The 25,834-nt window shown below is 52.8% G+C and overlaps 1 protein-coding gene across 1 annotated transcript; it reads left to right on the top strand.

Annotated features, from left to right (window-relative positions):
* The first annotated feature begins 1,365 nt into the window (after positions 1–1,365).
* LOC122900865 (annexin A8) lies at positions 1,366–18,963 on the top strand. The gene is made up of 12 exons (XM_044239993.1): positions 1,366–1,493; positions 6,900–6,990; positions 7,933–8,027; positions 9,302–9,415; positions 10,174–10,264; positions 10,989–11,068; positions 11,569–11,628; positions 12,162–12,255; positions 12,512–12,607; positions 14,265–14,323; positions 15,247–15,369; positions 18,163–18,963. The coding sequence occupies exons 1-12, from the start codon at positions 1,473–1,475 to the stop codon at positions 18,220–18,222; spliced, it is 984 nt and encodes a 327-aa protein (XP_044095928.1). The 5' UTR covers positions 1,366–1,472; the 3' UTR covers positions 18,223–18,963.
* The last annotated feature ends 6,871 nt before the right edge of the window (positions 18,964–25,834 follow it).

Raw genomic sequence — 25,834 nt, 5'->3', positions numbered from 1 at the left:
TTTGACCACAGCCTCCCAGAGGGTACCTATTACCCAGACATGCCCAGGCCATGGTACGGACACCCCCTAACAGGCACATGGGTGTGGGCAGCTGAAGTCCCGAGAAGGCCCACCAGGGAGGGCACCTCACTTATGACCAAAGGACTCCCAAGAAGAATGGGAAGTCTGGGCATCCAAAGGCGGGGGTAGACCTTTCTCAGTCCATGTGACCAGAGGCAGAATGAACGCTTCCTCTTCAGATGGCATCCCACGGTTCTCTCTAGTAGTCATCCCTAGTCCTCCGGCCGCTCTGGGTGGTGCCTGCCCCGCCCTGCAGACCGGCCCAGCTTGGTCCCCACCCACCCCAGCCCCTACTTCCAGAAAGAACAGCCTGGAGACACCGTGAGCGCAGAGCAAAGAGTACTAGACTCAGAGTCAGGAAACCGGACAACTTTGCATCAAGGGACAACCTGTATCTGTTACTCTGAAAGGTTTCCCCGAATACAAAACGATCACACCAGCACGGAGCCAGCTTTCACTCAGACGGCAGGGTGTCCTCAAAGCCCCAGCCTCCCCCGACGGAGGCACCTAGGGGTGGTCCCTGAGGCACTGGTGTTTCCCCTGAAGGGCAGGTTAAGAGTTGGATGGAGAAAGTCTGCTGCGGAACATTCTAGTCAGGGGACCCAGGGAGAGTTTAAAAAAAAAAACTCTTCCAGAGAGGAAAAAATTAACCTCTTCCCAGTGGCCCTGTCCGCCTCCCTCGGCGGGCAGTTGTGGCGTCCCGCGGGACCCCGCCCAGGGCAGGCGTGGAGCGGGGCTGGGAGAACTGGTGGGTGAGGGCTCTGCTTCTCCCGAACAGACTCGCGCAGATGATCTGAGTCCTGGAGCCTGTTTCTTCCTGAAGGACACGGAACTCACACTTGCCGAGGGCTGAGGCAAAGAATAAAGGGGACAGATGGGTCTCAGGGATTAAAGAAGTCTCCAGACTTAAGGGAAACCCCCCAAAAATGGAGGCTGCTCATACTTACGTCCTCTGCCGAGCTCCCCACTACACTGTTAGTGGTGTAGAAACTGTGCAATTAAAGAAAGGGAGGCATAGTATCCTTCCCTTTTTTCTACAGCTCAGGTCCGGCAAAGACGGTCTAAAACTACAGCTGTGGTTACTAAGTGGGGCGGTCAAAGGCTGCGACTCAGAATTTCCAGTTGACATTACAGCCTCAGCCCAGACATCTGGCAGTGAGTGGCAGCATTCCACAGGCGGGCTCCGGGTGGTAGCTGGGTGCGGCCAGGGAGCCCTGGGAGGGACCCAGAGCCAGGCGGAGCCCAGAGGGGAAGGGGTGGGGCCTGAGGCCCCACTTTCGCCACCACACCCAACACCCAGCCCCAAGGACCTGGCTTCTTGTGTGGGAGCCAGTTTTGTGGGATCTCCCGAGTAGAAGGAAGGTCGACTTGTAGATCTTCATTTCCCTGGGAAAGACAATCGAGAGAACAAGATGGCCTGGTGGAAAGCCTGGGTAAGTGGGGAGCAAGCCGCGGCAGGCTGTGGGGTTCCTGCAGAGTGCTGGTGGAGAGAGGCATGCTATCTGCTGGCCAAGCACCAGGCTGCCCACTGAGGGGGAAAGAGAGAAGAAACTGTCCCAGCCCTAGAGGCACTCACAGCTAGTGAGATAGATAAAGGAACCTTTTCTTCTTAAAAGATTTTTTTTTAATTTATTCATCTGAAAGAGAGACAGAGAAAACACAAGCAGGGGGAGAGGCAAGGGGGAGAGAGAAGCCGACTCTCCAGTGAGCTGGGAACCCAATGCAGGGCTCAATCCAAGGACTAGGAGACCATGACCTGAGCCAAAGGCAGACACTTAACCAGCTGAGCCACCCAGGCACCCCCAGATAAAGGAACCTTGAGACACACCTAAGGAAGCTGAGGGGAGGGGGAGCCCAGAGGAAGAGCCGCGACAGGAAGTGTTAGGCTGCTCGAAGCTAGGGGGTGTCATGTTTGAGTGAGATGTGCATGTATGTGGTATGTGTGCACACACATGTGTTTGAGGAGAATCAGGCAGATTATTCCTTGCAGAGGGAAAAGTATGTGCAAAGGCCCAGGGGCGGTGGGGGTAGGGAAGCTTGGCTTTGGAGAGAAGTAGCTCTTCATGGCCTGAGGACCCTATGGGGGGTGGGGTGGGCAGAGGAATCAGGGAAGATAGACCTAGAGAAGCAGGCAGGACAGCTCCTACAAAGCCTCACATGGCAGGATAAGGGGCTTGGGCTTTACCTTAAGAGCAGTGGGGAGCCACTGAAGGCACTTGAGCTGGTGAGCAACACAATCAAATCGGCTGATGGTGGAGATCTCAACGATGCCCACAACTTAAGACATGGGAGGGCAGACAGTCTTCTAGGAATCCATAGTGTTTATTCAATAAGATTGAGGAGAAAGGAGGGAGGGTAAGAGGACCTGGCCTACAGAGGCCTTGAGTGTCTGAAACCTATGCTTTATAGAGTTCTGGAGGACTGAGGCGGGGAAGACAGCACAGCCTGTCCCCAAGTCTCCCACCTCACAGCTGAACTACCAGATTCTTGGGAGTGTTTCATCTGGGTTTGAGTCGAGGCCATCTCATCCTCATGAGCTGAAGACACAAAGATGACAAGTCGATGACATCTTCTGGCCAGGCACACCTCCTTCATTTCATCCCCCAGGCAGCCCAGGACATCAGGACTGCTCTTCCCTTTTCACGGATGAGGACACTGAGTCTCAGAGACACCAAGTGACCTCTGGGTCCCACAGCAAGCAGTCAGGGGTGTCTCTACCCCCGCCTCCAGGCACTCTGTGAGCCACAGTGGATGACCCAGCCTTATCCTGCTTCAGGAAATCTCTTTGTCACAAATGGCACAACCCAGGGGCTGATGGGTTCAGACATGCCAGGCCTGGACAGACAGGACAGAGAGGCAGCTAGGGACAGGGACAGGCTGCTGCCCTGGATGGCCTGATTCTGGGCCTTGCTCCCAGAGGACCAGGGCCCCCAGCCAGCCAGGCAGGCAGAAGCCTCCTTGCAGGGACCTGGCCCACCTGGCAGGTTAATGGTGACCCTAACCGAGCACCTACTGTGCACCAGACATTCCTCTAAGCATCTCACTTCTAAGTGTCTTGCGTAAGCCTTGGAACACCTCTACAACATGGATGACAGTGTCTTTATTCACAGATGAAGAACGGAAGCACAAGGAGCCTCAGCGGATGCCCAGAGTTGCCGCACAAGCAAGTGGTAGAGTCTGGGTTAGAATCAGAGCAGACCAATTCCAGAGCCCAGACTGGGGGCCTTGGCAGCCCACAGCCTACGGGAGAGCTGGCTTGGGGCAGTAAGACCACAGGCAGAGCCCGTCTGTGACTGGCTAAGGACAAGATGTCCTCTGGGCCCCCAGCCAGACCAGGACCAGGACTAGGGGTGTTCAGGGGTGAGGGTATCAGCTAGATCAGCTGGAGGGACCTGTCTGTGCCTCTCTTACGGAAATGAAGTTCTGTCTCGCAGGTTCCCCAGGGCAGCCTCGTGACGGGGGAAGGCAAAGGTGGGGCAGCTCCTCAGAACCCAGCTCTCACAGACAGAGTCACAGGCAGGACTGAGTCACCTTCTCAGTGAAAATATTCCTGTCTGGACAAGCCAGTCTGGGCATGGGGCCCCGGCAGGTTCTCTAACAGCGGGGCCTTTCAGATAGTTAGATCTGGTGCCCTACCCCCCCCCTGCTGATGTTCAGGGGTCTGATTCCAGATAATTGTACTTTTTAATCCCCTAAAATCACAGAGAAGGAAGAGAGACTGAGGCTCCTCAATGCCTCAAAAATCACAACCCTCTGGGAAGGGGGTTGACAACCGTTCCCCCCAGAGCCGACCTCGGATCCACTAAAGGGGCTGCTCCCAGGGACTCAGTCCCATGGTCTGGCCAGTCTCTGCTGCCCAGCACCATGTGTTGGCCTGGGGGCAGGGAGACAGCCCCTCACGGGTGGTCCCCAGACCTCGCACTCCCTCCCAGATCACCTGGATTCCTGTGGACAAGGCTTCCTTCAGTAAAGATGTCCGGGAAAATTCCCTGTCCCGAAAAAGTTGAGTCATCAGTAGAGCAGGGGGAAGTAGACAGAGCTCAGCTTCTGAGTCAGGCTGTGGGTCTTGGTAGCCACATCAGCTTGACAAGCACTCTAAGCCCAGCTCCCTTGCCTGTAAAATGAGGCATTCATGGTTAGAGAGGTCCAGGAGGATGAGCACCGTACTTCTGGCCCTGGAGGCATCGAACACAGAGGCCTGGCACAAAGCAGCCGCTCAGTGGCTAAGGGTGGTCACGGCAGCTCCAATTCCACAAACAAGGGATACTGTGTATGCGTGCACACAACTGGGCCACCTCTGGGACCATACAGGCTCTTCTGGGTTGAATCTGCACAAGGGATTATTTCTAACACTTCTTGCTGAGAAATACGGTGCTCAAAAATGAGATAGGAAAAAATGTTAGCAGACATTGGAAATTCAAGCAAAGGGAACAGAAAGACCTTTCACCTTTTACTCAAAAGCGCTATCCCTACCGATAGCCCCACAGATGGCAATCTGCCAGGCATTTTCAGGATCTAATTAGAGCTTGAAGGATGGAAGGATGGATGGATGGATACAGTGATTAAATGAATGGCTGGACGGGTGATTAGATGGATGTAAGGATGGATAGAAGGATGGACATGGTGATTAAATGAATGAATAAATGGTTGGATGGATGGATGGATGTGGCCTTTGAGTATCCGGGGGGAGAATGGATGAATAGATGAATGAATGAGTGGGTTGGTGGGTGGGAAGGTGGGAAAGCAGATGAGTGGATGAGGGGCAGACAGAAGGAGGAAGTGAGGGGCCCCTGGGTGGCTCAGTGGGTTGAGCCGCTGCCTTCGGCTCAGGTCATGATCTCAGGGTCCTGGGATCGAGTCCCGCATCAGGCTCTCTGCTCAGCAGTGAGCCTGCTTCCTCCTCTCTCTCTGCCTGCCTCTCTGCCTACTTGTGACCTCTCTCTGTCAAATAAATAAATAAAATCTTAAAAAAAAAAAAAAAAAGAAGGAGGAGGAAGTGAATAGTTTCATGGGAGACCAAACACGGTGGGACTAAACTCCTTTCCACTGAGGAATCTCTGAGTCTTCTTCAAATTCAGTGCCCATCTCCAATCTCCCTCCACTCCTCTACCAGCCTTCTAAAAACACATACTTAAGAAAGATTACTTATTTTTACCCGAGAAATTCTACAGGGCACAAGGCTAAAGAGCCCTCAGGCAAGCCCTGGGATTAGAGATCTGGCTCAGATCAAGGGCCCAAGAACTTTGGTTATTGTGTTTACTTCACAATTTCCAGAGCCTCATGCCGTTCTTTCTAAACCTAACCTTCTGTCCTCCATGAGCCTGCGTACTTGTAAAGGCTCTGGGCTGTTGGATCTCTACCTGCTTGTGAACACCCACTTCTCGGAAAGAAGGCAGCTTGACCTCAAACCACACTTCTCTTCCCAACCTTGTCTGCATACTTTCAAAGCAGCACATTCAGCTCCACGAAGCCTGTCCTTACTCGCCCATTGTCCTGTGGTTTGGGGGTATGTGGCCCTTTCCCACCAACAGGAGTGCCTGTCGATGGTGCTGGAGGGAGCTCTCGGGTGTGGGTGGGCAGGGCCTGCTGTTTGCCCTCAGATGACGCCAGCGGGGAGAGGCTTGGCCTGATCCACAGCCCACACCCCAGGGCGGGAGCGGGGGCAGGAAAGATTCTGTGGCTTCTTCCCACAAGCTGCGGTTCTGGCTGGTGTCAGCCTATTAATCAAAGAGCCATTCTGTGGAGGTGACATGGCAGCCACAGAGCCCAGAGGGGAAGCAGCAAACCCTCACAGCCAGGCCAGGCAGGTATGGTCTCTCACAGTACTCTCACTTAATGGTAGCTTCCTACCCAGCTGACGCCTCTGAGGGCCTGGCTTGAGTCACAGACACCCACCCCCCACCGCCCACCCCATCCCAGGAGATTAGATGCAGCCTGCCTAAACCCAAGAAAGCTACCTCCCATAGGACATCCTGCCCTTTGTGTTCCTTCATAACCCCTGTACGCACACCCTGCGGTGTCCCCACCCCTTCTCCCAAGTTCCTGTTACCCACTAGGAACCTCCCGCTAGCCACGGGAATCCTATCACAAAAGATCCAGGGACAGGTCTGGCAAGGAGGCTGAGGCAAGGAAAACTGTGCGACCCTTCTGAAGACAGCCAGGTGGCCAGGAGCACACTCGTGGTCATTTCTGTGTCTTGTCACCCCAATAAAATCACTGCTGGCCTTCTCTGGGGCCAGCCCCCTCTCCTAGGACTTCCTCCAGTGCTTCCTTCCTCCTGACCCTGAAGGCTGGGCAGCGGGTCTGCACACAGACACAGCACCAGCCACCTTCTAGGGTCAATGTACGCCAGCTTCACAGGGCTGGCCCTGGTGCTGAAGGCTGAGATTCCCCCCACTCACGGTGGCCCTGGACGCAGACGAGCTCAGTCCTGCCTCACTCCTCCTCAGAGGGGCCCTCCTTCTTCCTTGAGGCTGGAGCTGACAGGACAGTCCTCCCCTTAGCCAAGGCAGTAAGGGCCACACAGGGCCTCCACACCCACCCCCCAGGCCTCCGCAGCCCCAAAATGGAAGAACCATAGGGCAACTCAGTGCCAAGTGGACCGAGGCACCCCTTCCTTGACACATATCTGCTGGTAACTGTCATATCCAGGAGCTACAGTCCTGGGCCAGGAAGGATCTCTCAGGCCTCTCTTCATCCAAGGCAGACCGTCACAGAGACCCATGCCAGGCTGGGGCAGGAGGGACCCAAGCCTCCGCTGTGATGGGCTGGTGATCTGCCTCCCTCCCACCCACCCCCGCCAGCCTTCCCACTTGGAACAAGCTTGGGCTCTTTTGCAGGTGGAACAGGAGGGGATTACTGTGAAGGGCAGCCCCCACTTTAACCCGGACCCCGATGCAGAGACCCTCTACAAAGCCATGAAGGGGATCGGTAAGTGGATGTCTGCAGACCTGCCCACGGGCCTCTCTGGGGTCTGGCCACTCTGCTCAAGACTACGAGCCCCACAGCTCTGGAGACGGGTAGCCAGGGGACACTGCACTCCCGAGATGGAGTCCAGCCCAGAGAAGCACATGGGTGCTCCCATCCCAGCACTGGTCTACACCCCGCCCTGCACAGCTGTAGAAGAGGGAGAGTGGTTGTGCCTCCCTGAGTCAGGAGGGAGGGAAGGGGTCACCATCAGCTGTGCGTGCCTGCGCAACCCTGTGTCCGCAACTGTACCCCACTCTTCAGAGCTTTCACACTCACAGAATGGCCTCGGGAACCCTGGACCTGTAGGGCCAAGCTGGACTTCCCCACTCAGCTCGGGCTGGGCATAGGCAGCCTCTTTCCAGTCTCCAGGATGCACATTCCTGAAGCAAGCAAGGGGTTGCCCTCCTTCCTAGATGAACCTTGACGTTGTGTTCATGACCTCTGTTTCCTGTGAGATCTCTGCTGTTACCCCCACTTCCCAAAGGAGAGAGCAGATGCTCTGGGCAATGAGACAGCTGGACCAGGACTCAGACCCAGTTTGCTGGGCCCTCAGTCCTGACTTGCCCCTGCTACCACCAGCCCGAGAGAGAACAGGGTAGAAGGTCCTCCTATCTGAACACCAAAGGCCCTGGAGGATGTCCAGGGCAGATCAATGATCAGAGGGACCTCAGCTCTACCACTCTGAGACTGGCCTCAGGCAGCACCCCAACATCTTGTGGGTGGGAGGCAGGGGAGGGATAGATGGATTTTCTGTTTGGGTGTTCTATCTACACCATGAACATTGTCAGTTCTGGGAGCTATCCATGAGTTGTGCACCCACTGCTTGGCCACCCAGCAGCTTCTCGCCCTCCTCCTCAGCCCCCTTGGGGGCCATAGGAATGTTCACACTGTGCACCCCTGCAGGGACCAATGAGCAGGCCATCATCGATGTGCTCACGAAGAGAAGCAACGCTCAGCGGCAGCAAATTGCCAAGTCCTTCAAGGCGCAATTTGGCAAGGTAAAAGGAGGACAGGAGGCTTTCCTTGGGAGGCTGAGGGGCTGCTGTGACCAGAGACCGCCTGGCAGGCAGCTTTTTTCTGGACCAGGCCTTCGGCTAGAGACCAGCTTCTAAAAGCATGAGGCACAGAGGGCATGCTTAAACTAAAAATATTATTAATTGTGTATCTGAAATTAAAATTTCACTTGCCATCCTGTGTTTTATCTGGTTACATTATTTATGGCTCCCCACCCTGCTTCTATGCTTTGCTCACGCTGTTCCCAAAGCCTGGGAATCCTCCTCTCACCTACGTGCAGAGGAGCCGGCCAGGCTACTTTCTGTGCTATGACCTGTCCACTCTCTTCTCACGTTAGAGCTCCCATGTCTGTGCCTGCTCCCTCTGCCTCAGGGGAGCTCCAGGGGCAGGGAACACATGCGCTGGACCCTCTTTCTCATTTCCCTCCCTCCACGACCCTAGGATAGAGCCAGGCACTGGGGGTACTACCTAAACACAGAAACAAGGCACAGATAGCCTCGGCTTCCAGAAGCTTCTGTCGCTGCATGTCCTTAGTTTGGAGATTGAATGTCAGAAGGTGAATGATGAAGCCCCAACATTCCAAGGGGTGTCAATGCACGTCTTTCTTTCTTCCTGTCTTCCTTCCTTCCCTTTCTTTCTTTTTTTTTTTTCTTAATTTTTTTCTCTTAACATTCACAACTGTGCATTATTCCCTACGTTCATCATTAGGGAAACTGATGTTCTAAGAATAAGCTCTACAAAGATCCCAGAGCCTATAAGCAAGAAGGTTGGGATTTAAATCCAGGTCCAACAAGGCCCTTGGTCCTTGGCTATACTGATCTCAGCAGGGTATAGCCTTGTGGCTCCTTGTGGAGACTGGTGCCCTTAGAAGCAGACCCACATGAAACGGATTCCTTAATTCATTCCTGAATTTGTTGAGTGCCCACGGGCTATGACGGGATTTGATGGTGAGCAATGACAAACACATATTTCGGGCTTATAATGTGCCCAGCATGGCCGTGAGAGCTGAGTCGAGCCACGCACATCTCTCCACCAGTCCCCTAAGCAATGGTAGAAGGCGGGAGTCTCACGGTCCAGTTCACGGGTAAAGGTAATGCTGCTCATAGAAGCTGCACCGTTGGCCCCCGAAACCCCAGCTCCCGCTCAAAGTAGAGCCTGCAAGAGGCCCTCCGGAGCCTCCAGGACTGGCTGCCACCCAGCTGCCTGCCCCTGGGGAGGCAAATGTCCAGATCATTGCTCTTCCTTCTGCTCACATTAGGATCTCACCGAGACCTTGCAGTCGGAGCTGAGCGGCAAGTTCGAGAGGCTCATCGTGGCCCTCATGTACCCTCCGTACAGATTCGAAGCCAAGGAGCTGCACGATGCCATGAAGGTAGCCGGGGGGAGGGGCAGGAATGTTACAAGGGCTGGCTGGGGCCACAGCTGGGGACGCGCTCCCCTAGAGACCCTGGCACGGGACCTCCAAGCTCCCGGTGAACCACCCTTCGGAACGGCCCAGCCTGGGGAGCCTGCAGCCTGCCGCCCAGACAGGCCAGCTTTTGCTGTCCTGCGGCCACCAGGAAGCCAGAATCAGCACTTCTCAGGACAGGGCCACACCAGGTGTGCGGGAATGACAGGGCGACCTCTGCAGCCTCTTCCCCGTCCTCTTCCTCCTGTCATCTCTTGTGACTCCCTTGGTTCCTCTAGCACTGGCAGAGAATGAGGAGGGAGTCAGGGCCCAGCGACTCTAATCATCGCCGTCGAAAGGACACTCACTGGGTGTGCACGCCTGGCCTTTCCCACCTGTTCTCTCCGATCCACCTTTGGGCTGGGCCGGCTCGTTACCCGAAGACAGATGAGGACCCCTAGGCTCGGCGAGGTGGAGTGACGTGCTAGAGATCACCCAGCACGGAGGGCAGAGCTGAGACAGAACTCTCCCATTGCCTCCCCTGCCCGCAGGATCTGCCCCTGGGGACAAACACAGGCGACATCCCCCAGTAACACCCTCCAGCAGAAGCCCCCATCAGAGGGGGGCAGAGCACAGACCCATTCTTCCTGAGGCTCTTCCTCTCGCCTCTTGACAGAGGAGGGTAGGGACAGAAGAGGCAAGCCCAGTGGAGCTCTCCAGCAGACAGAGATTTTTGTCCACAGGGCTTGGGGACCGAAGAGGGTGTCATCATTGAAATCCTGGCTTCTCGGACCAAGAACCAGCTGCGGGAGATAATGAAGGCCTATGAGGAGGGTAAGGGAGGACGCGGGGCCTGGTCCTAAGGGCTTGCTTGGGAATGGCCACAAGCTTTGGCAGCCTGAGAGGGGATGAGGGACAAGCAGTGCCCTGGGCCTTCGCTGGAAAAGACCCTTTCTGGGCCTTTCTACACATGGGTGCTGAGCACCTGCTGTGTGCCCAGTCCTGTGGTCTGATGGTCTCTATGCCCCCCTGAAGCCCATAGGCTGCAGAGGGAGGGATATGTACCCCTAAACTCTCTGCCCCTCGAGGGCATGGCACTGTGGGTCTCAGGCTGTGTCAGCCCTGGATGGGGCTGGCTCCTTCCTGGCCAGGCACAGGTTGCCCCTGCTGCAGTGCGGGCTATGGACCACAGGCTGTTGTGGAGCCTTCGAGATGCAAGCTGACCAGAGGCCATCCTGGCCTCCATGTGGTCTGCCCGACAGACAATCTGCCTGAAGATTCTGGCTTTGCCAAACCACATACGAAGCGAGCTCCGTGGTCCCCTGCGGGTCTTTCCGCCTGACCTCGCTCTGTGCTTCGATCTATGCTGGCAGCCTGTGTTACGTTCTCCTTCTGAATGACCGCCAGGTGGTGGAGCCCCTGCCACTCAGACCCCTGGGCGGTGTGTCCACTCCGATGACTCGCCCCTACCAGACTGCTTGAACTGGGAGAAGTGTGGGAAACCCGGGCTGGGAGGAGGGAAGCCAGTCCATGCCTTGTGGTCCTGTTTCCCCCGCAGACTATGGGTCCAGCCTGGAGGAAGATATCCGAGGAGACACCAGCGGCTACCTGGAAAGGATCCTGGTGTGCCTCCTACAGGTATCAGCGCCTAGGCTCCTGGGAGTCCCTTGCCTGAAGGACCCCCCAACAGCTGGGCTCCAAGGATCAGTCCTTGGGGAGAGCTGCTGGGGTGGGGGGAGTTCAGGACCTGGGTAGAGCGCCAGTGACCGGGCTCCTTGGATAGCTCTCAGCGTGGCTGGAGGATTCTCACCACCACATGTCACTGACCCAGCCACAAGGGGACACCCCAGAACCAGGAGGAGACTACCCTGTCACCCAGCAGGTCCTACCCACCATGCCCCATGCCTGGAACTCTGCTCATCTCAGCTCACTGAATCCCCCGGCTCCCTACGAGGCATCCCTTACTACTATCACTTTATAGACGACAAAATCTGGCCCTGGAGAGGGTAACTAACCTGCTAAAGTTGCCATGGCCAAAAAGCAGTAGAGCCCTGCCTGCCCTCCCACCCAGCTTTCCCCTCTGCCCCAGTTACTCTGCTGGACTAGCCTGCCTTACATGCCTCCCCTTCTGTTCCTAGGGCAGCAGGGATGACGTGAGTGGCTTTGTGGACCCAGGACAGGCCGTCCAAGATGCACAGGTGAGGCTACATACATATACTCTCAGCAGCTACCGCCCCGTGCGCCAACTGCCCCATCCGCTGGTGGCTGGTGGCTGGAAGCCCTACGCAGCCCCTCTCTCCATGCGGGCTTTCTTTGACACTAGGCTAGGCTGGAACCCAGCTCAACTCTCTGCAGAACTTTACCCTCTTGGGTTCCAGAAGGAAAGTGAGAGTGTTTGGGGAGAGTCAGGAACAGGGAGGGAGTAGCTTGGGAGGGCTCCACTGAAGCGCTGTTCTAGCAGGAACAGCCCCGAACGTGGGGACCAGATGGGACTATTCAGATCACTATACTTCAGTCTGCTGGCAGAGTGCTGGGGATGCTCAGAAGCAGAGCAAAGCCCCGGGATGGGGGCAGGGGAGTTCCTAGAGCAGCTTCTGGCCCCATACCCAGAAGGGATTTTAGCATCTCAGGGATAGCAAGAGAAGAAAATTCTGACCTGGTAGGTAGATGGAGGCTGACCATCACCTCCTTGCTCTCCTTCACTGGCTTCTTGTGGCTGCCCCAATGCTAGGATCTGTATGCGGCAGGCGAGAAGATTCATGGGACAGATGAGATGAAATTCATCACCATCCTGTGCACGCGCAGTGCCACACACCTGATGAGAGGTACCAGGGTGGGGGAGGCACTGTCAGGCTCCAGCTGGGGGCCCTGGCCACACGGCCCATCCCTTCACGTGGGCCATCCAGTGTACGTCCTCATCTGGTAGCGATGCTGGGGAGAGAGCCAGGGAGACTTGGACCCTTTCCCGGGCAACCAAGTGGAGGTCCGGGGTGACACATGGATGTGCAATCTCGGATCTGAGATGCTGGGGGTGTCGCCCTGAGATCTGCATATCCCACAAGAGAAGACGTCTCTCTGCAGTGTTCGAGGAATATGAGAAAATTGCCGGCAAGAGCATTGAGGACAGCATCCAGAGTGAGACCCATGGCTCCTTGGAGGAGGCCATGCTCACAGTGGGTAAGACATAGGGCTTGGTGCTCAGACCCACAGGTGTCTGCAGCCACTGGGCTCAGCAGGGGGGCAGCGCCTGGGGTGGCAAGAGCAAATGAGTGGGTCCCTATGTCCACTTTCCATGGACCCTCTCCCCCTCCCCGCCTCCAGGCCAGACACGCATGTACCCTTCAGCCCAGGATCCTGGGACTATCCTGCCCTCGTGTCTTCAGTTAGCCGGGTCCTGCCCCCATAACCCCTGTGCTGTGTGCATGTGCAAGCATGAGTGTGAGCATGGTGCAGGTGAGAACACGTGAGGATGTGAACATGTGTGTGCACTTGCAGGATTATGCCCAACCCAGGGCCTGTGCTCACCCACGGTGGCCACACAGAGAACACCCTGGTTCTGATCATAAAGCCCTAAAGAAAGTCACCTGTCTGGACCTTAGCCAGGGTGCTGCTCTCACTAAAGAAATGATGATGTGTAGTTGGAGTCCAGACTCAATGACTGATAGTCTGATCCTGGGCAGCACCGAGAACCTTCCCTCCAGCATGATGTCAGGTCTACTTAGGAGGACCTGTTCCAGACAAAACCAAGACCATCGTGAAAGAAGTCATTGCACAGTGAGGAGCGGAGGCCCAGAGGCAGGGAGACTTTCCTCTCCTCCCATCCAGGATGGAGCCAAGGACAGGCCCCCAGGGTTAGGGTGCTCCCCTCCACACAGAGCTCTCACCATTTTGTGACGGGCAGCCCGGGGAGATCCAGATGTCCAGGTCTTTCAGAGTGGACTGGGACATCTGACCATCTCCGGCAGGCTTTGGCTGCTGTGATAAAAACCATCTATGTTGGAGCAGCGCAGCGTCCCCCTGCCCCAGGCTCAGCAAGTTAGCCCCATGCACTGAATTTGAACAACCTCCTGAATAAATCTTCCAGAGAGGAAAAGCAAAGGTGCACAGTGCCATCCTGCCCCGGGCGCTTCCTACCCCCTTGCCCTTGAACACTCCCACAATTCACACCACAGACGAGGACAGTGCAGAGCAGACAAGTCAAAGAATGAAGTCATACCATGCCATCAGGGAAGAGCCAAACTCCTGCCTCCTTCACACAAAGCCCACGCTCTTTCTGCTGCCCTGAGCTTAAGTGCCGAGCTCCCTGACGCAGGTGCCGAACCTCTGAAGAAGCATCTGTGAAAGCAAACAGGGGCCCACTCTGTGGGCCAGATGTCTCTGGGTGCCCCAGTGCTCCAGGGCAGTGCCCCACTGTCACGTGGAAACTCAAACGCAGAAACCTTCCTGATGAGTGGCGGTGTAAAGTGGGCACCCTGAATCCCATGGAGTGGCTGGGTGCCTGGCAAAGCTGGTTCCGGAGTGTAAGAGCCCAGGGGTGGGGCTGGACAGAGCCATGCTCAGAGCGGCCAGCCCCGCAGACCCCAGGACATTTTCACCTCACCCTCTGCCTGCCCGCTCTGTGCCTTTAGACCTGTGCCCAGTGACCTAGGCTTCCTTCCCTGTCCTACCCCACCCAATGCCAAGCCTCCCATTTTGGAACTAAGCAACACATAAATAAATAGGCCAAAAACTTCATGACACTCACCCTTAAGATCCAAGGCAAGACATAAATAAATACACACACACCAATGCCACCTACAACCTCAAGTTTTAACAGAGCTTTCCTGTTTGCCAGTGAAATGCACCCGGAACCTGCACAGCTACTTCGCAGAGCGACTTTACAACGCCCTGAAGGTAACTCTTCCGTCTTTGGTACCCCTTGTTCTCAGGCTACTCAGCGGCCGCTGCCAAGCCAAGGCGCTCAGAGCCACTGCTGCCTTCGACACCTGTGTCTTCTCTAATTCCAGCCTCTTGTGATCAGAACGCTATAGCTCTCAAAGGGTAAACTGAGTCTGGGGAGGGGAAGCTCCAGCTCCCAAAGGCTGAATTTGAGCAGGTATTTTCACAGGTGTGCATTGCATCGACTCCTTGCAGCAATCCTGGGAGACCTAGGTCATAACTGCAGTGCTAGAGGTGGTGAAACCAAGGTTTGGGTCAAGGTCACATAGCTGGTGACTGGCAGAACCAGTCCAGCCTCCTGTAGTAGGTGGAGTTTCTGGCACCTGGAACCAAACTGGAAGGTAGAGGAATGTAGAGGAATTCCCTGAGCCTGAAGTCAGTGCCCACTTAACACCACTGGAAGTGAGAACCCCAAGTGGTCTGGGCAGGAAGTGAGAGGGGGCATGGAGTTCCCTTGGCCGCAGGTGCCGTCTAACCCAAGACTAGTCAAAGATGGATGTAGGCAGGAAGGTCCTGCTTGAGAATTGGCCCGGTAAGCTGAATTTCCTGGCATTGCTCCTCTAGGAAGAAGTCTTACTTTTAGAGCAGTGAGTATTCTGTGTCTAGAAGCTGATGTGGCAAACCAAACACACACGTCACTTTGAAGCATTGGGCTCCCAATAAAGACACACAAGGGTGAGGGAGAAGAGATGAAGGGAACAGAAACTCTGAGTCACTGAAGCCCCCCTCGCAGTGCTTTGGCCCCTGAAGCAGAGGCTCATTCCCGCATCTCTGGGCCCCTGTGAAAGCCCCCTTGCCCCAGGGCACAGGTCAGTCCCTCATCACAGAGCTGCACCAGAAATACGGGCAGTGACTGTTGACTATTGCGTCTTGTCCAGGGAGCAGGGACGCGCGACGGGACCCTCATAAGAAACATCGTTTCGAGAAGTGAGATCGACTTAAATCTCATCAAGTGTCAGTTCACAAAGATGTACGGCAAGACCCTCAGCAGCATGATCGTGGTAAGTCGGGGTCCCCAACCCTACCCCCGGTTTGAAGCAGACATTACTGGGGGACCTGGATACTGGGACTAGAGTCCTACGTAACATGTGTCCATCCCTTCCTGGTGAGAGTCACACCCGTGCATTCATAGCCACACAGTATATATAGAGCTCGGCAAGGGGGTCAGTGTGGCTAGGGCCTGGAGGGGGCTTGGGGGGACGCACAGGGACCAGACCATGGAAACCCCTGTACTTGGCCCCCAGAGTTGGCTTTGCATTCGAGTTACACTTGCTCCTTTGGAAAGGACACAATGAACCCTTGCCAAGGAGACCACATCTGAATGTCAATGACAGTGAATAGTTCAGTAGGAATCAGGCAGCAGCCTTTAAAATCCAGACTGAAGTAGCCCTTCAGCAAAATCGTGAAGCAGCACAATTTTAAGGAGACAAATCAGATGGGTTCCAGCAGGCTACCTAACTAGATGCCAGTCAGGGAACGTTCTAGAGCTGAGAAAACACACAGTGATCCTCACACCATCACAAGGCCATACTGTTGAGAGAAATAGTTCTTCTAGAAATTAATGCAAATGAGGCCTTGACCATATCATTAAGAGAAGTCGAACCTCGAGAAGTACATCCCTGAGTCTTCATTGACCCTTAGGTCATGTCAGGTTACTCTACAAATGTCTGTTGTCAGCCTCAATTTCCAATAAACACATAACTCACAATATGTTAAAAAGACATTTCTCCCTAAAGACATTTCAGAAAGGGGTAACGGATAGGTAGGAGTGAGGGACAATAGAATTCTCTTTGTTTTGTTTTTGGCTTTCCGGCCACTCTGGTCAAAAGACAGGAGGGCTATCCGCAGACCAGCCCAAGCTGCTGATGGTTTTCCCAACACCCAGTCCTGACAGAGAGTTAGGAATTTTTTCACCCATCCGTGGCTCCTGTGGCCATCACGGAGATTCCTCTACCTTCTCACCACCACAGTTGAATAGAGCCACAGTCAGACTTCAGAAGAACAACCACACTGAGACAGAAGGGTCACTTGGATCCGTCCAGGATCCAAGTGGTGGAGTGGATCCAATCACGGTGGAAAAAGGTTTAGCAGGCTATTTAGCACATGATCAATGTAATCGATAATGGAGTCCCCTGTCTAGACACACAAGAAGCCCACCCTCTTTAGGTTTTGCCTACAGGTGCCGCTTAAGAAAACTGAGTTGGAGTTGTGACTTCCGTGGCCAAATACTTTCTTTTTAGTATAGACCACTCTCTGTAGATGTCATAAAGCAAAAATGATTTCCAACAGTGATACCAACTTTCAAAACTCCTGCATAGAAATTAATATGGAAAATTTATAAAAGCCCTATGTATAATTGTATACCCATGCTTTTTTTAAAAGTTTTTTTTATTTATTCATTTGACAGACAGAAATCGCAAGTAGGCAGAGAGGCAGGCAGAGAGAGAGAAGGAAGGAGGTTCCCTGCTGAGCAGAGAGCCTGATGTGGGGCTCGATCCCAGGACTCTGGAATCATGACCCGAGCCAAAGGCAGAGGCTTTAACCCACTGAGCCTCCCAGGTGCCCCTATACCCACGCTTTTAAAAAGATAGACAGGATGAATAGTTTTCTAAAAAACACAAAACAACACAGAAAAAAAAATACCTTATTACAAAACATTGTGGAAAGAAAGCAAGGAAGGAAGGGAGGAAGGGAAAGGAGGGAGGAAAGGAAGGAAGGCGGGGAAGCAAAGAAGGAAGGAAGGAAGGAAGGAAGGAAGGGAGGAGGAAGGGAAGAAAAGGATAAATTTAAAATGTGGTTGAAAATCTACCAGAATATTTCAGGCCCAAATGATTGCACAAGCAAATTTGACTAAAAGTTAAGGACTACGTGATTCCCATGAGGCATAAACAGCTACGGCGCATAGAACAGTGGAACTAGCCCAGCACCATCACTTGCCATGTGGCCTTGATGAATACCACAGCCTCTTGCTCCCATTTTCGTCAAGCACATAAGAAGGGTGTTGGGTGATATGCCCTCCTCTGTTTCCCCTGGCTGTGTGCAGATCTTAAACCAATCAGACCTATCAGGACCTGCCTGACAGCAAGGGGGCATGGTAGACCAGAGAAACGGGGTTCAGCCATGGCCATGTGGGGTCAATCCTACTGGGAGACAGACGCCGCTTGACCCTGACGTGAGCCAGCCACTGTGCGGGCAAGCCCACGCTTCTCCTGCTGTTTACGCCTCACCACATCTCAGCAAGACTCATATCAGCATCAGTGTCATCTGACAGATGAGAAGAAGTCTCAAGGTGGTGACAGGACTCGTCCCAGCCGCGGCGTCAGGGCGTGGTCCAGGTTCTGCGTGGACCCAAAGCCGGGCTCTGCCCACTGCACCCTCTGCCTCCACTGGGCACCCCGCAGTTCCCACCTGCAGCGGGAGGTGTTGAGTAAATGACCGGTCATGTCAAATAAACGAATAGTTAGACACTTTGGGGTCCTGAATGGAATAAAGGGCAGAGCCCTGGGGCAGCCAGTGGGGCTGGAGGCCGTCAAAATGCCTTCCTTGCTCCAGAGCAGAGCTGTGTCTGTGACTCATTTCCTACATGAAGCTGCCTGGTAGTTAGTAAGAGAATCAAAAGGAGATACAAAGAAGTATCCCCAGATGGCAAACAAGGAAAGACAGGAGGCATCGTGTGGGCCTGCAGCATAGGAACTGCAGAGGGACGTGCCAGGCCTTGCCCCAAGGAGCAGGACTGTTGTAATAACCGCAGCTGGCAAATACCTTTTGTGACTCCCTGTCTCTCCTGTCCTCAGGGAGACACCAGTGGCGACTACAAGAATGCCCTGCTGAACTTGGTGGGCAGCGACTCCTGAAGGCCCGGGATAGAGCAAAGGCCAAGAAGCTGGAGCCACCAGACCCTGCCTGCTCAACCTTGGCCGTGCAATGGGGGGGATGGGAGGGTAGGGACCCCCAACTTGCCTTTCAGTCTTCTATCTCCCAGCTTCTGGTGCTTTCAAGTCAGTTCCAGGTATGAGCGCAGGGCCAACCCTAGCATAATCTGGCCAGATAAACACTTCGGCACAAGGGGCTGTTTCTTCTTCCCTACCCATGAGTTTTCCTGAGCTCAACTGGTCACAGAGTAACCTGGGCCCTGCTCACACAGATACCCAGTCCCACCCCATCTACTAAATCAGGACCTGCAGAGAAGAGGCCAGAGGATAAGGAATTTTAACAAGCATCTTAGCAGATGAGCCTCCCTGAAAGGCCACAGGGAGACTAGGAGAGCTCATATGTTTCAGGGCACACACATGCGAGCCGCCAAGAAAGAAACACAGGCATTCCGGCCGACTGGGATGCCACTAATATCCGTTCATCTAAAAACATTAGGCTATAGGCAGAATGAAAATTCTCTACCTACAGAGAAAGCTGCACATCAATGTCCCAACCCAAGGGCACTAAACTCTAAGGAGCCCAGGCTTGCCCAGTCCTTGCTCAGCGGAGCTGCTTTTTCCTTCCCTGACACCAGCATGGAGAATTTCTTATTCCGACCTGATGCCAAGATGCAGAGACGCCTCTGCTGGTGTTTCCAGAATAATAAATCTTGTACACTTGAAGCTAAGTGCCTTTGGATTTCTAGAAGTGATCAGAGCAGGACCAATTTAATTTGTCAGTGTTCATAAAAGAAATGTTATTATAAAGAGCTTCGCGGTGGGGGGGGGTGAATCAAACCTGAGCACACAGGTGGACATTTCCCCATGGGGACACACTGATCAGACTGTGCCCTCTGTACCCTGGGGACAATCGAGTAAATGAGGATCCTTCCTATCACCTAAATCCTGATCTCTCAGATGTGGGGGGTGGGGGGTAAAAAGTCTTATGCTCCTATTCCAACCTGTGGCTTGCTTGTTTCATGGCTTCCATTCAGGGGGATCCAGATGTCCTCGACTGCCCCCCAGGAATGGGAACTCCCAGCCTCCTTGGACAGCCCAGTCTTCTTCCAGCAGGAGGATTCAGCAGAGCTCTTCCTTTAACTGAGCCAAACCCTGCCCCACGCAGCCCTCTGATCTTGAGTCTCCATCTAGGGCCACAGTGCCTATCTTTTCCTATCCTCCCCGCCTATCCAAAGACAACCCATAGATTCCACTAAGACATCGTCTGTCAAAGCTAAACTTCCCCGGTCCCTTAACTGTCCTCCCAGAGCCTGGTTTGGGGCTACATCTTCTAAACATGTTCTAGTTTGCAAACTCCCTCTTGAAGTATGACCCTGAGGAGTCAGGCAGATCCGAGAGATGGCACAGCAGGCCCACTGAGCTCACACAGGTGAAAAGTAGGCTCCAGTTCTGCCCTGTGCTGGCTGTGTGACTCTGACCTAATCACTTCCTCTCTTCCTCTGAGCTCAGTTCCCTCAACTTTCAATGCAGGAATTCAGTCCCAGTTACTTGCTGCATTTCAAACCACCCTACAGCTGGTGTAAAACCATCATTTTATGATGGTCATGGTTGGAAATTCAGCCAGGGCCCAGCGTAGATAGCTCAACTCTTCTACAGCAAGTCTGGGGCTCCGTGGGGAAGACCCAAAGGTTTGGTGGAACTCTAAGGCAGGATCCTGAAGTCATCTGGAAGCTTCTTTCCCTAAGGGCTAGAAGGCTAGGCTCAGCTGGAACTGTCCTCCAGCGCTCCAACTTGCAGCCTGCCCGGTACGCAGAGGATCACGGGGCTCCATACGTGGCAGGTCAGTGCCGCATGGCCTTCTGGGAGGCACCTCAAGAGGCACACAGATCACATTCACCGTGCCCTATCTGTCAAAGACATCACAGGCCAGCCCAGCTTTGAGGGAAGCAGACACAGTCCCCAGCTGTCCACAGGAAGAAGGTCAAAGAATGAGAGGCCATTGTCTTAAATCCACAAGTGGTTTAAATACTTGAACAACGGGTATAGAATCCCTGAGCCATGAGTGCAGCTGTGGGTGGGCCCGAAGCAAGGTCCCAGAGGCCACCCCCAGAGCGTGCTTAGTGCAACCTGTGTGGCCCCAGGCCAGCCTCTCAGGGGGTCCTGATGCTTTAATCTTTTTCTTTTTTTTTTTTTAATTCAAGTCCTGCCCTGAACTTTCTTTCCATGCTGAGTCACTGAGTCACCTTCTGCCTTCAGAAAAGACTTAGAGGATTTCTCTGCCCTGTAATCCCTTTGGAACGCCCACTCTTTGGGCACAGGATGGTCTTGAGGTCCATCCCAAAGCTAGCCTGAGGTGGCCAGATGGGAGCCTCCAGAAAAGCTGGAGCCAAGCAGACAGCTCAGGAAACTCGGTTGTGTCCAGCTAGTGCCCGGCAGGGGAGCGGGTTTCAGTGGAACCACGCAGTTCATCCCTCATTTCGGCTGAGCTGACGGAGCTCAGAGGCCACGGAGGGCAGGAGCAGATCTCCTGAGATTACAGAGAGGCTCTCTCCCCCTGGGGTGACAGCCAGAGCAGCACGGGTGGTCCCGTGGCCTCCCCGGGAGGTGGCTTCTGTCCAGCTGAGGTGGCAGCTGGGGACGGGGGCACTGGCTGGCAGAGGGACTTGGCCAGGACCCTGAATGTGTCCTCAGCCCCTCCAAATCCTTTTTGCTGGAATAAACTTTTGAGCATTCTGATAAAACAGACAGACTCCTAAGGCACTTTTACAATTGCTCTGGGATTTGTTTCTTTTCTTTTCTTTTTTTTTTCTTTTTTACTTTTAATGCACCTGTCTCTTTAAAGAGAATTTGGCGTCCGCTCCATTTGAATTCAGCAAAAGAGGAAAAATGAGAAGCTAGGAGGTCCCTGCTTGCAACCTCACCACAGGTCTATAATGAGAACTATTGTTTCCTAACTCTCTACAGAAGATTATATGCTCACAAAAGCCCTTTCTATTCTCAAATCCAAGATGCCTCATAACTTAGAAACTGGACCTGCTCGCTCCCTTAGCAACACCAGCTGGTTGCAAAGAAAGACCTGTTCTAGTGCACTGAGTTCAGGGTTCGTCCTATGGCATTATTTGAGGCAAAATTTTCATCTGACACAGGATTCTGGGAGTTATCCAATGGCTGCTCATAAATTCCTTTTCCACTTAAACTATCCAGAAGGGAAGCTCTTGTGAGCAATTCAAAAGTCTCTCACTTATGAAGAATCCATGCCTTTATGGCACCAGAGGATAACTACCTGTTTGGGCCTCTCCCTCAAAACGGCTGTGAACCAGGAGAGCAAGAACCTGGTTTTATTCATCCCTGAATATTCAGTGCCTATCGTGCCGCAGGCCCCTGATGAATATTTCTGAAGGAACAAAAGCGAACAAGATGACAGGCTTTGGGGATGGAAGACCTATCTAGCCAGGACACCTGAGCCCATCCTTCATCATCTCTCATTCTGAGAAGACACGCGACCTCTCGGACTCTCCTCAGAGGGAAGCCTACTCAGCCAGCCCTACTGAAAACAGCCCCAGAAAGATCTAAGGGGGAGTGCGCCTACTTGGCCCTATTTCAGGCTTAACAGGGCATGACAAACAAACCCAGCAGGACCCACCCTGGCCTGAGCCCCTTTGGAAACGCTCGCTGCTCCTCACCACCAATCACCAGTCCAGTGGGTCATGCAGACATGGCCAGAAGCAGACCCGTGCCCACCAGCATCACTTTATGCTGCTGGAGGGCAAGGGCTAGACTCGGGTTTATCCTTGAGCAGGGGAAGGGCCACCTCACTAAGGATTAAATGCTTGGCAAAATCAGGATCATCTCAGCAAAGGAGTAAACGGGGAAAAGGATCTGCGCTTAGCACCCGTCCAACACTTCTGTTACCATGCCCACGCATTGTACCTGCCGGTCGGGGCTAACCAGGGACGGCTTTGTAAGGACGGTGATGTTTGAGCAGAGCCTTGAAGGATGACTAGGTGCTTCTCAGGTAGACTAGACAGGGGACCACAATCTAGGCCGAGGGAGGAATACAGACACAGCAGGGCCTCTGGCCTTCTTCAAATTATAGGAATGGTATGCTCAGGCCTCCTGAGGTGGGGGAGTCCAAGATAAAGGTGTTTTCAGGTGGCAAGTCAGGGCAGACTCAAGCTATCAGATGGAGAAGCTCCAAGTATTTCCAGGGACAAGGGGATCTTTTAAGGGGTCAGGCCAGGGAGCATCTGAGAGGGATCTAGGGAGAAGATTCCTGGCAACACCGCAGCAGAGGAGTCTGCCTGCATGAGTCTGGAGGTAGGAAGCCCCACTTGGAGATCCATCCCACAACCCTCCAGCCTAGTCTTCTATGGTCCTAAGACGACTCCTCCAGGAGGAGGCTGGCCTGGCCACTATAGTTCTGCTGTAGCCCAAGGCCACCTCATCTTTGACCCCGTGGAGAGGAGCAAAGCTGACTGTCTCGCCTCCCACCTTAGCACAATCAGAGCTGAACTTGCTCAGAGGGCCCTGGGCCTGCGTGTGAGGGTCCAGGGATTTTCATGGACCATGTAGGTGTCCAAGCTCCCCCATGGTTTTGGGCCAAAGCGGGCCCTGTGTGACGATGCCCCATTGGCCTGGGACTACCTTTGTTCCTCTCCCAGCCCCTTGCTGGCTGTTGGGCTTTCATCCAGTACCATTCTGGGGCCCCCAGCTTGGAGGGAACACCCTGGTGGGCTCTTCCACAGCACAGGTGAAAGCCCCGCTCCGACCTCCTCCCCACCTCCCCATGTGACCATACAGGACTTAGAAAGCACCCCCCCCAACCCCCGCTGCCCCTCAAGAGCCAGTACCACCGCTTTTGCTGCAGGGACCCAGCCGGGCATCCATGCTGCAGGCAGCGCCAAGCCGGCCTAGAAACCTGCTCACACAGTGCCCTCTTGTGGCTGCAGGGTCAACCGTCAGCCTAGGGGCAGCCACCCACTGCCAGGTAGAGAAGGCTTGAGGGGCGGTGGTGGTAGGACCCTGACCCTCCTCACCACTGGGTGCAGGAAGTCGGCATTTTATTGCCCACCAGCTCTATAGTGCTGCGTGGCCTCAGCTTGCTCCAATTACATTGCGAAAACACTTACCTGGGGCAGAGGGGGTGGGGGGGGTGCCTGGGTGGCTCAGTGGGTCAAACCTCTGCCTTTGGCTCAGGTCATGGTCTCAGGGTCCTGGAATCCAGCCCTGCATCGGGTTCTCTGCTTGGTGGGGAGTCTGCTTCCCCCTCTCCCTCTGTCTGCCTCTCTCCCTGCTTGTGATCTCTCTCTCTCTCTCTGTATGTCAAATAAATAAATAAAATCTTTAAAAAAAAAAAAAAAAACACTTACCTGGGGACTCCTGGGTCAGTGACTCCATTGGTTAAGCATCTGCCTTGGGCTCAGGTCCTGATCTCAGGGTCCTGGGATCGAGTTCCACATGGGGCTCCCTGCTCAGCTGGGAGTCTGCTTCCCACCTCCTCCCTCTGTCCCTCCTGCTGCTTGTGCATTCTCTCTCTCTCAAATAAATAAATAAAATCTTTTTTAAATAATTACACACATTTACTGTACTGACACCCAGTGGGTCATTGCTACACCCCTTTGGCCCATTTTGTTCCCTGAGGAGTGACCTGCCTAAGGCCATCTGACTGGACACTCCCAAGCCACACCCCAGGCTCCAATGCCCAAGAGCTCTTCCCACTGACTCCCCTACACATCCTCCTCTCATTCATTATTTTTTTTTAATATTAAAGGTAACATCCACATCTGGTTAAAAAAATTCAGAAGGAGATCAAAGTCATACACCTAAAAGCTTACAGAATAAAACAGAATATCTTAACCACCTTAGGATAGGAAAACATTTTTCGATAAGACACAGAAAGCATAAACTACCATGTAAATCATTAATAAATTAGACCTTATCAAAAATTTAAACTTCACCAGTAAGAAAATCAATAGACAAATCAAAGATTGAAGAAGTATTCACAAAACACACCTAATAAGGGATTTGATGCCAGGATGTTTAAGAATTCCTACAAGTCTTGGTCAAAAAGTATAAACTCCCCCAAGTAGAAATAGAGTAAGTTCTGGGGATCTTATACAGCACAGTGATTATAATTAACAACATTGTATTACGTACTTGAAAGTTGCTTAGATAGTGGATGTTAAATATTCTCACCACAAGAAAGAACTGGTAATTACCTGATGTGAAGCAGGTGTTAGCTAAACCCCGGGTGGTCATCATTTTGCAACATGTAAGAATATCAGATCAACAGGCTGTTCATCTTGAACTTACACAATGTTATATGTCAGTCATACCATAATAAAGCTGGAGGGAAAATATTTTTTACAAGTAAATAATAAAAAGCCCAATTAAAAAATGGACAAAAGACTTGAGCAAATGCTTCCACAAAGAAATAAATACAAATGGCCAATATGCACATGAAAAGGGCATGCTTATTAAAAATTTTCAATGGGGTGCACTGGACAGCTCAGTCAGTTAAGCATCAGGCTTCAGCTCAGGTCATGATCTCAGGGTCCTGGGATCGAGCCCCATATCAGGCTCTCTGCTCAGCAATGAGTCTGCTTCTACCCTTCCCTCTCCCTCTGTGATCTTTCTTGTTCTTGGTCTCTCTCAAATAAATAAAATCTTGAAAAAAAAATTTAAATAGGCCCATCCATTTTGCTGTGAGAAATAAATGATGGAAAACTCTAGGAAAAAGATCAGTGGGGGCGCCTGGGTGGCTCAGTCAGTTGAGCGTCAGACTCTGGATTTCACTCAGGGTCGGAGGACTGAGCCCCCCACCCTCAGGACACTGTCAGCTCAGTGCTCAACGTGCGATTTTCTCTCTCTTTGCCCCTCTCCCGGCTCGTGTTCTCCCTCTCTCTCTAAAATAAATAAATAAAATCTTTTTTAAAAAAGGAAAAAAATTTAGTCATTTCTCATAAATTAATAATATGCCTTACTCTATGATCCAGAATTTTTTTGTCCAAAAGAAATGAAAAGTCATCTCTTTGAAAAAGATTTATGTGGCTATGTTCAGAAGTTTTATTCATAAAAGACAAAACAAGAAACAATCCAAACATCTATCAACATGAAAATGAATGAATAAATTGTGGTGTATCCGTGCAAGGAAATGTTAGCGGGCAATTAAAAAAGAAATGAGCCATTGGTGCACATTACAACGCAGAAGAATCTCGGCCACATGTTCCTGAACAAAAGAAGCCAAACATAAAGGATCATATAGTGCATGATTCCATTTCTCTGAAGTCTGATCTACAGTGAAAGAAATCAGACTAGTCCTTGCCCTGAGATTTGCAGGTGGGTTGAAGGGGCAGAGATAAATTGGAAAGGGCCCAAAGGAACTTTCCAGAATATTAGAAATATTTTAAATCTTACAAAGGTGGGGGCCCCAGGCAAGGCGTGAATTTGCCAATTTTAATAGTGTCATGTGGTTTTCAATATATAAATTTTGTGTTTTTTATGAGATTTATTCTTAATTTTTTAATTTTTATTTTTCCATTTTTTGATTAAAAATGGAATCATATTCTTAATCTTATATCTGGATTGTTTGTTG

The sequence above is a fragment of the Neovison vison genome, chromosome 2, assembly GCF_020171115.1.
Source record: "Neovison vison isolate M4711 chromosome 2, ASM_NN_V1, whole genome shotgun sequence".
NCBI lineage: Eukaryota > Metazoa > Chordata > Mammalia > Carnivora > Mustelidae > Neogale > Neogale vison.
This window is presented reverse-complemented; position numbering and strand designations above follow the sequence as displayed.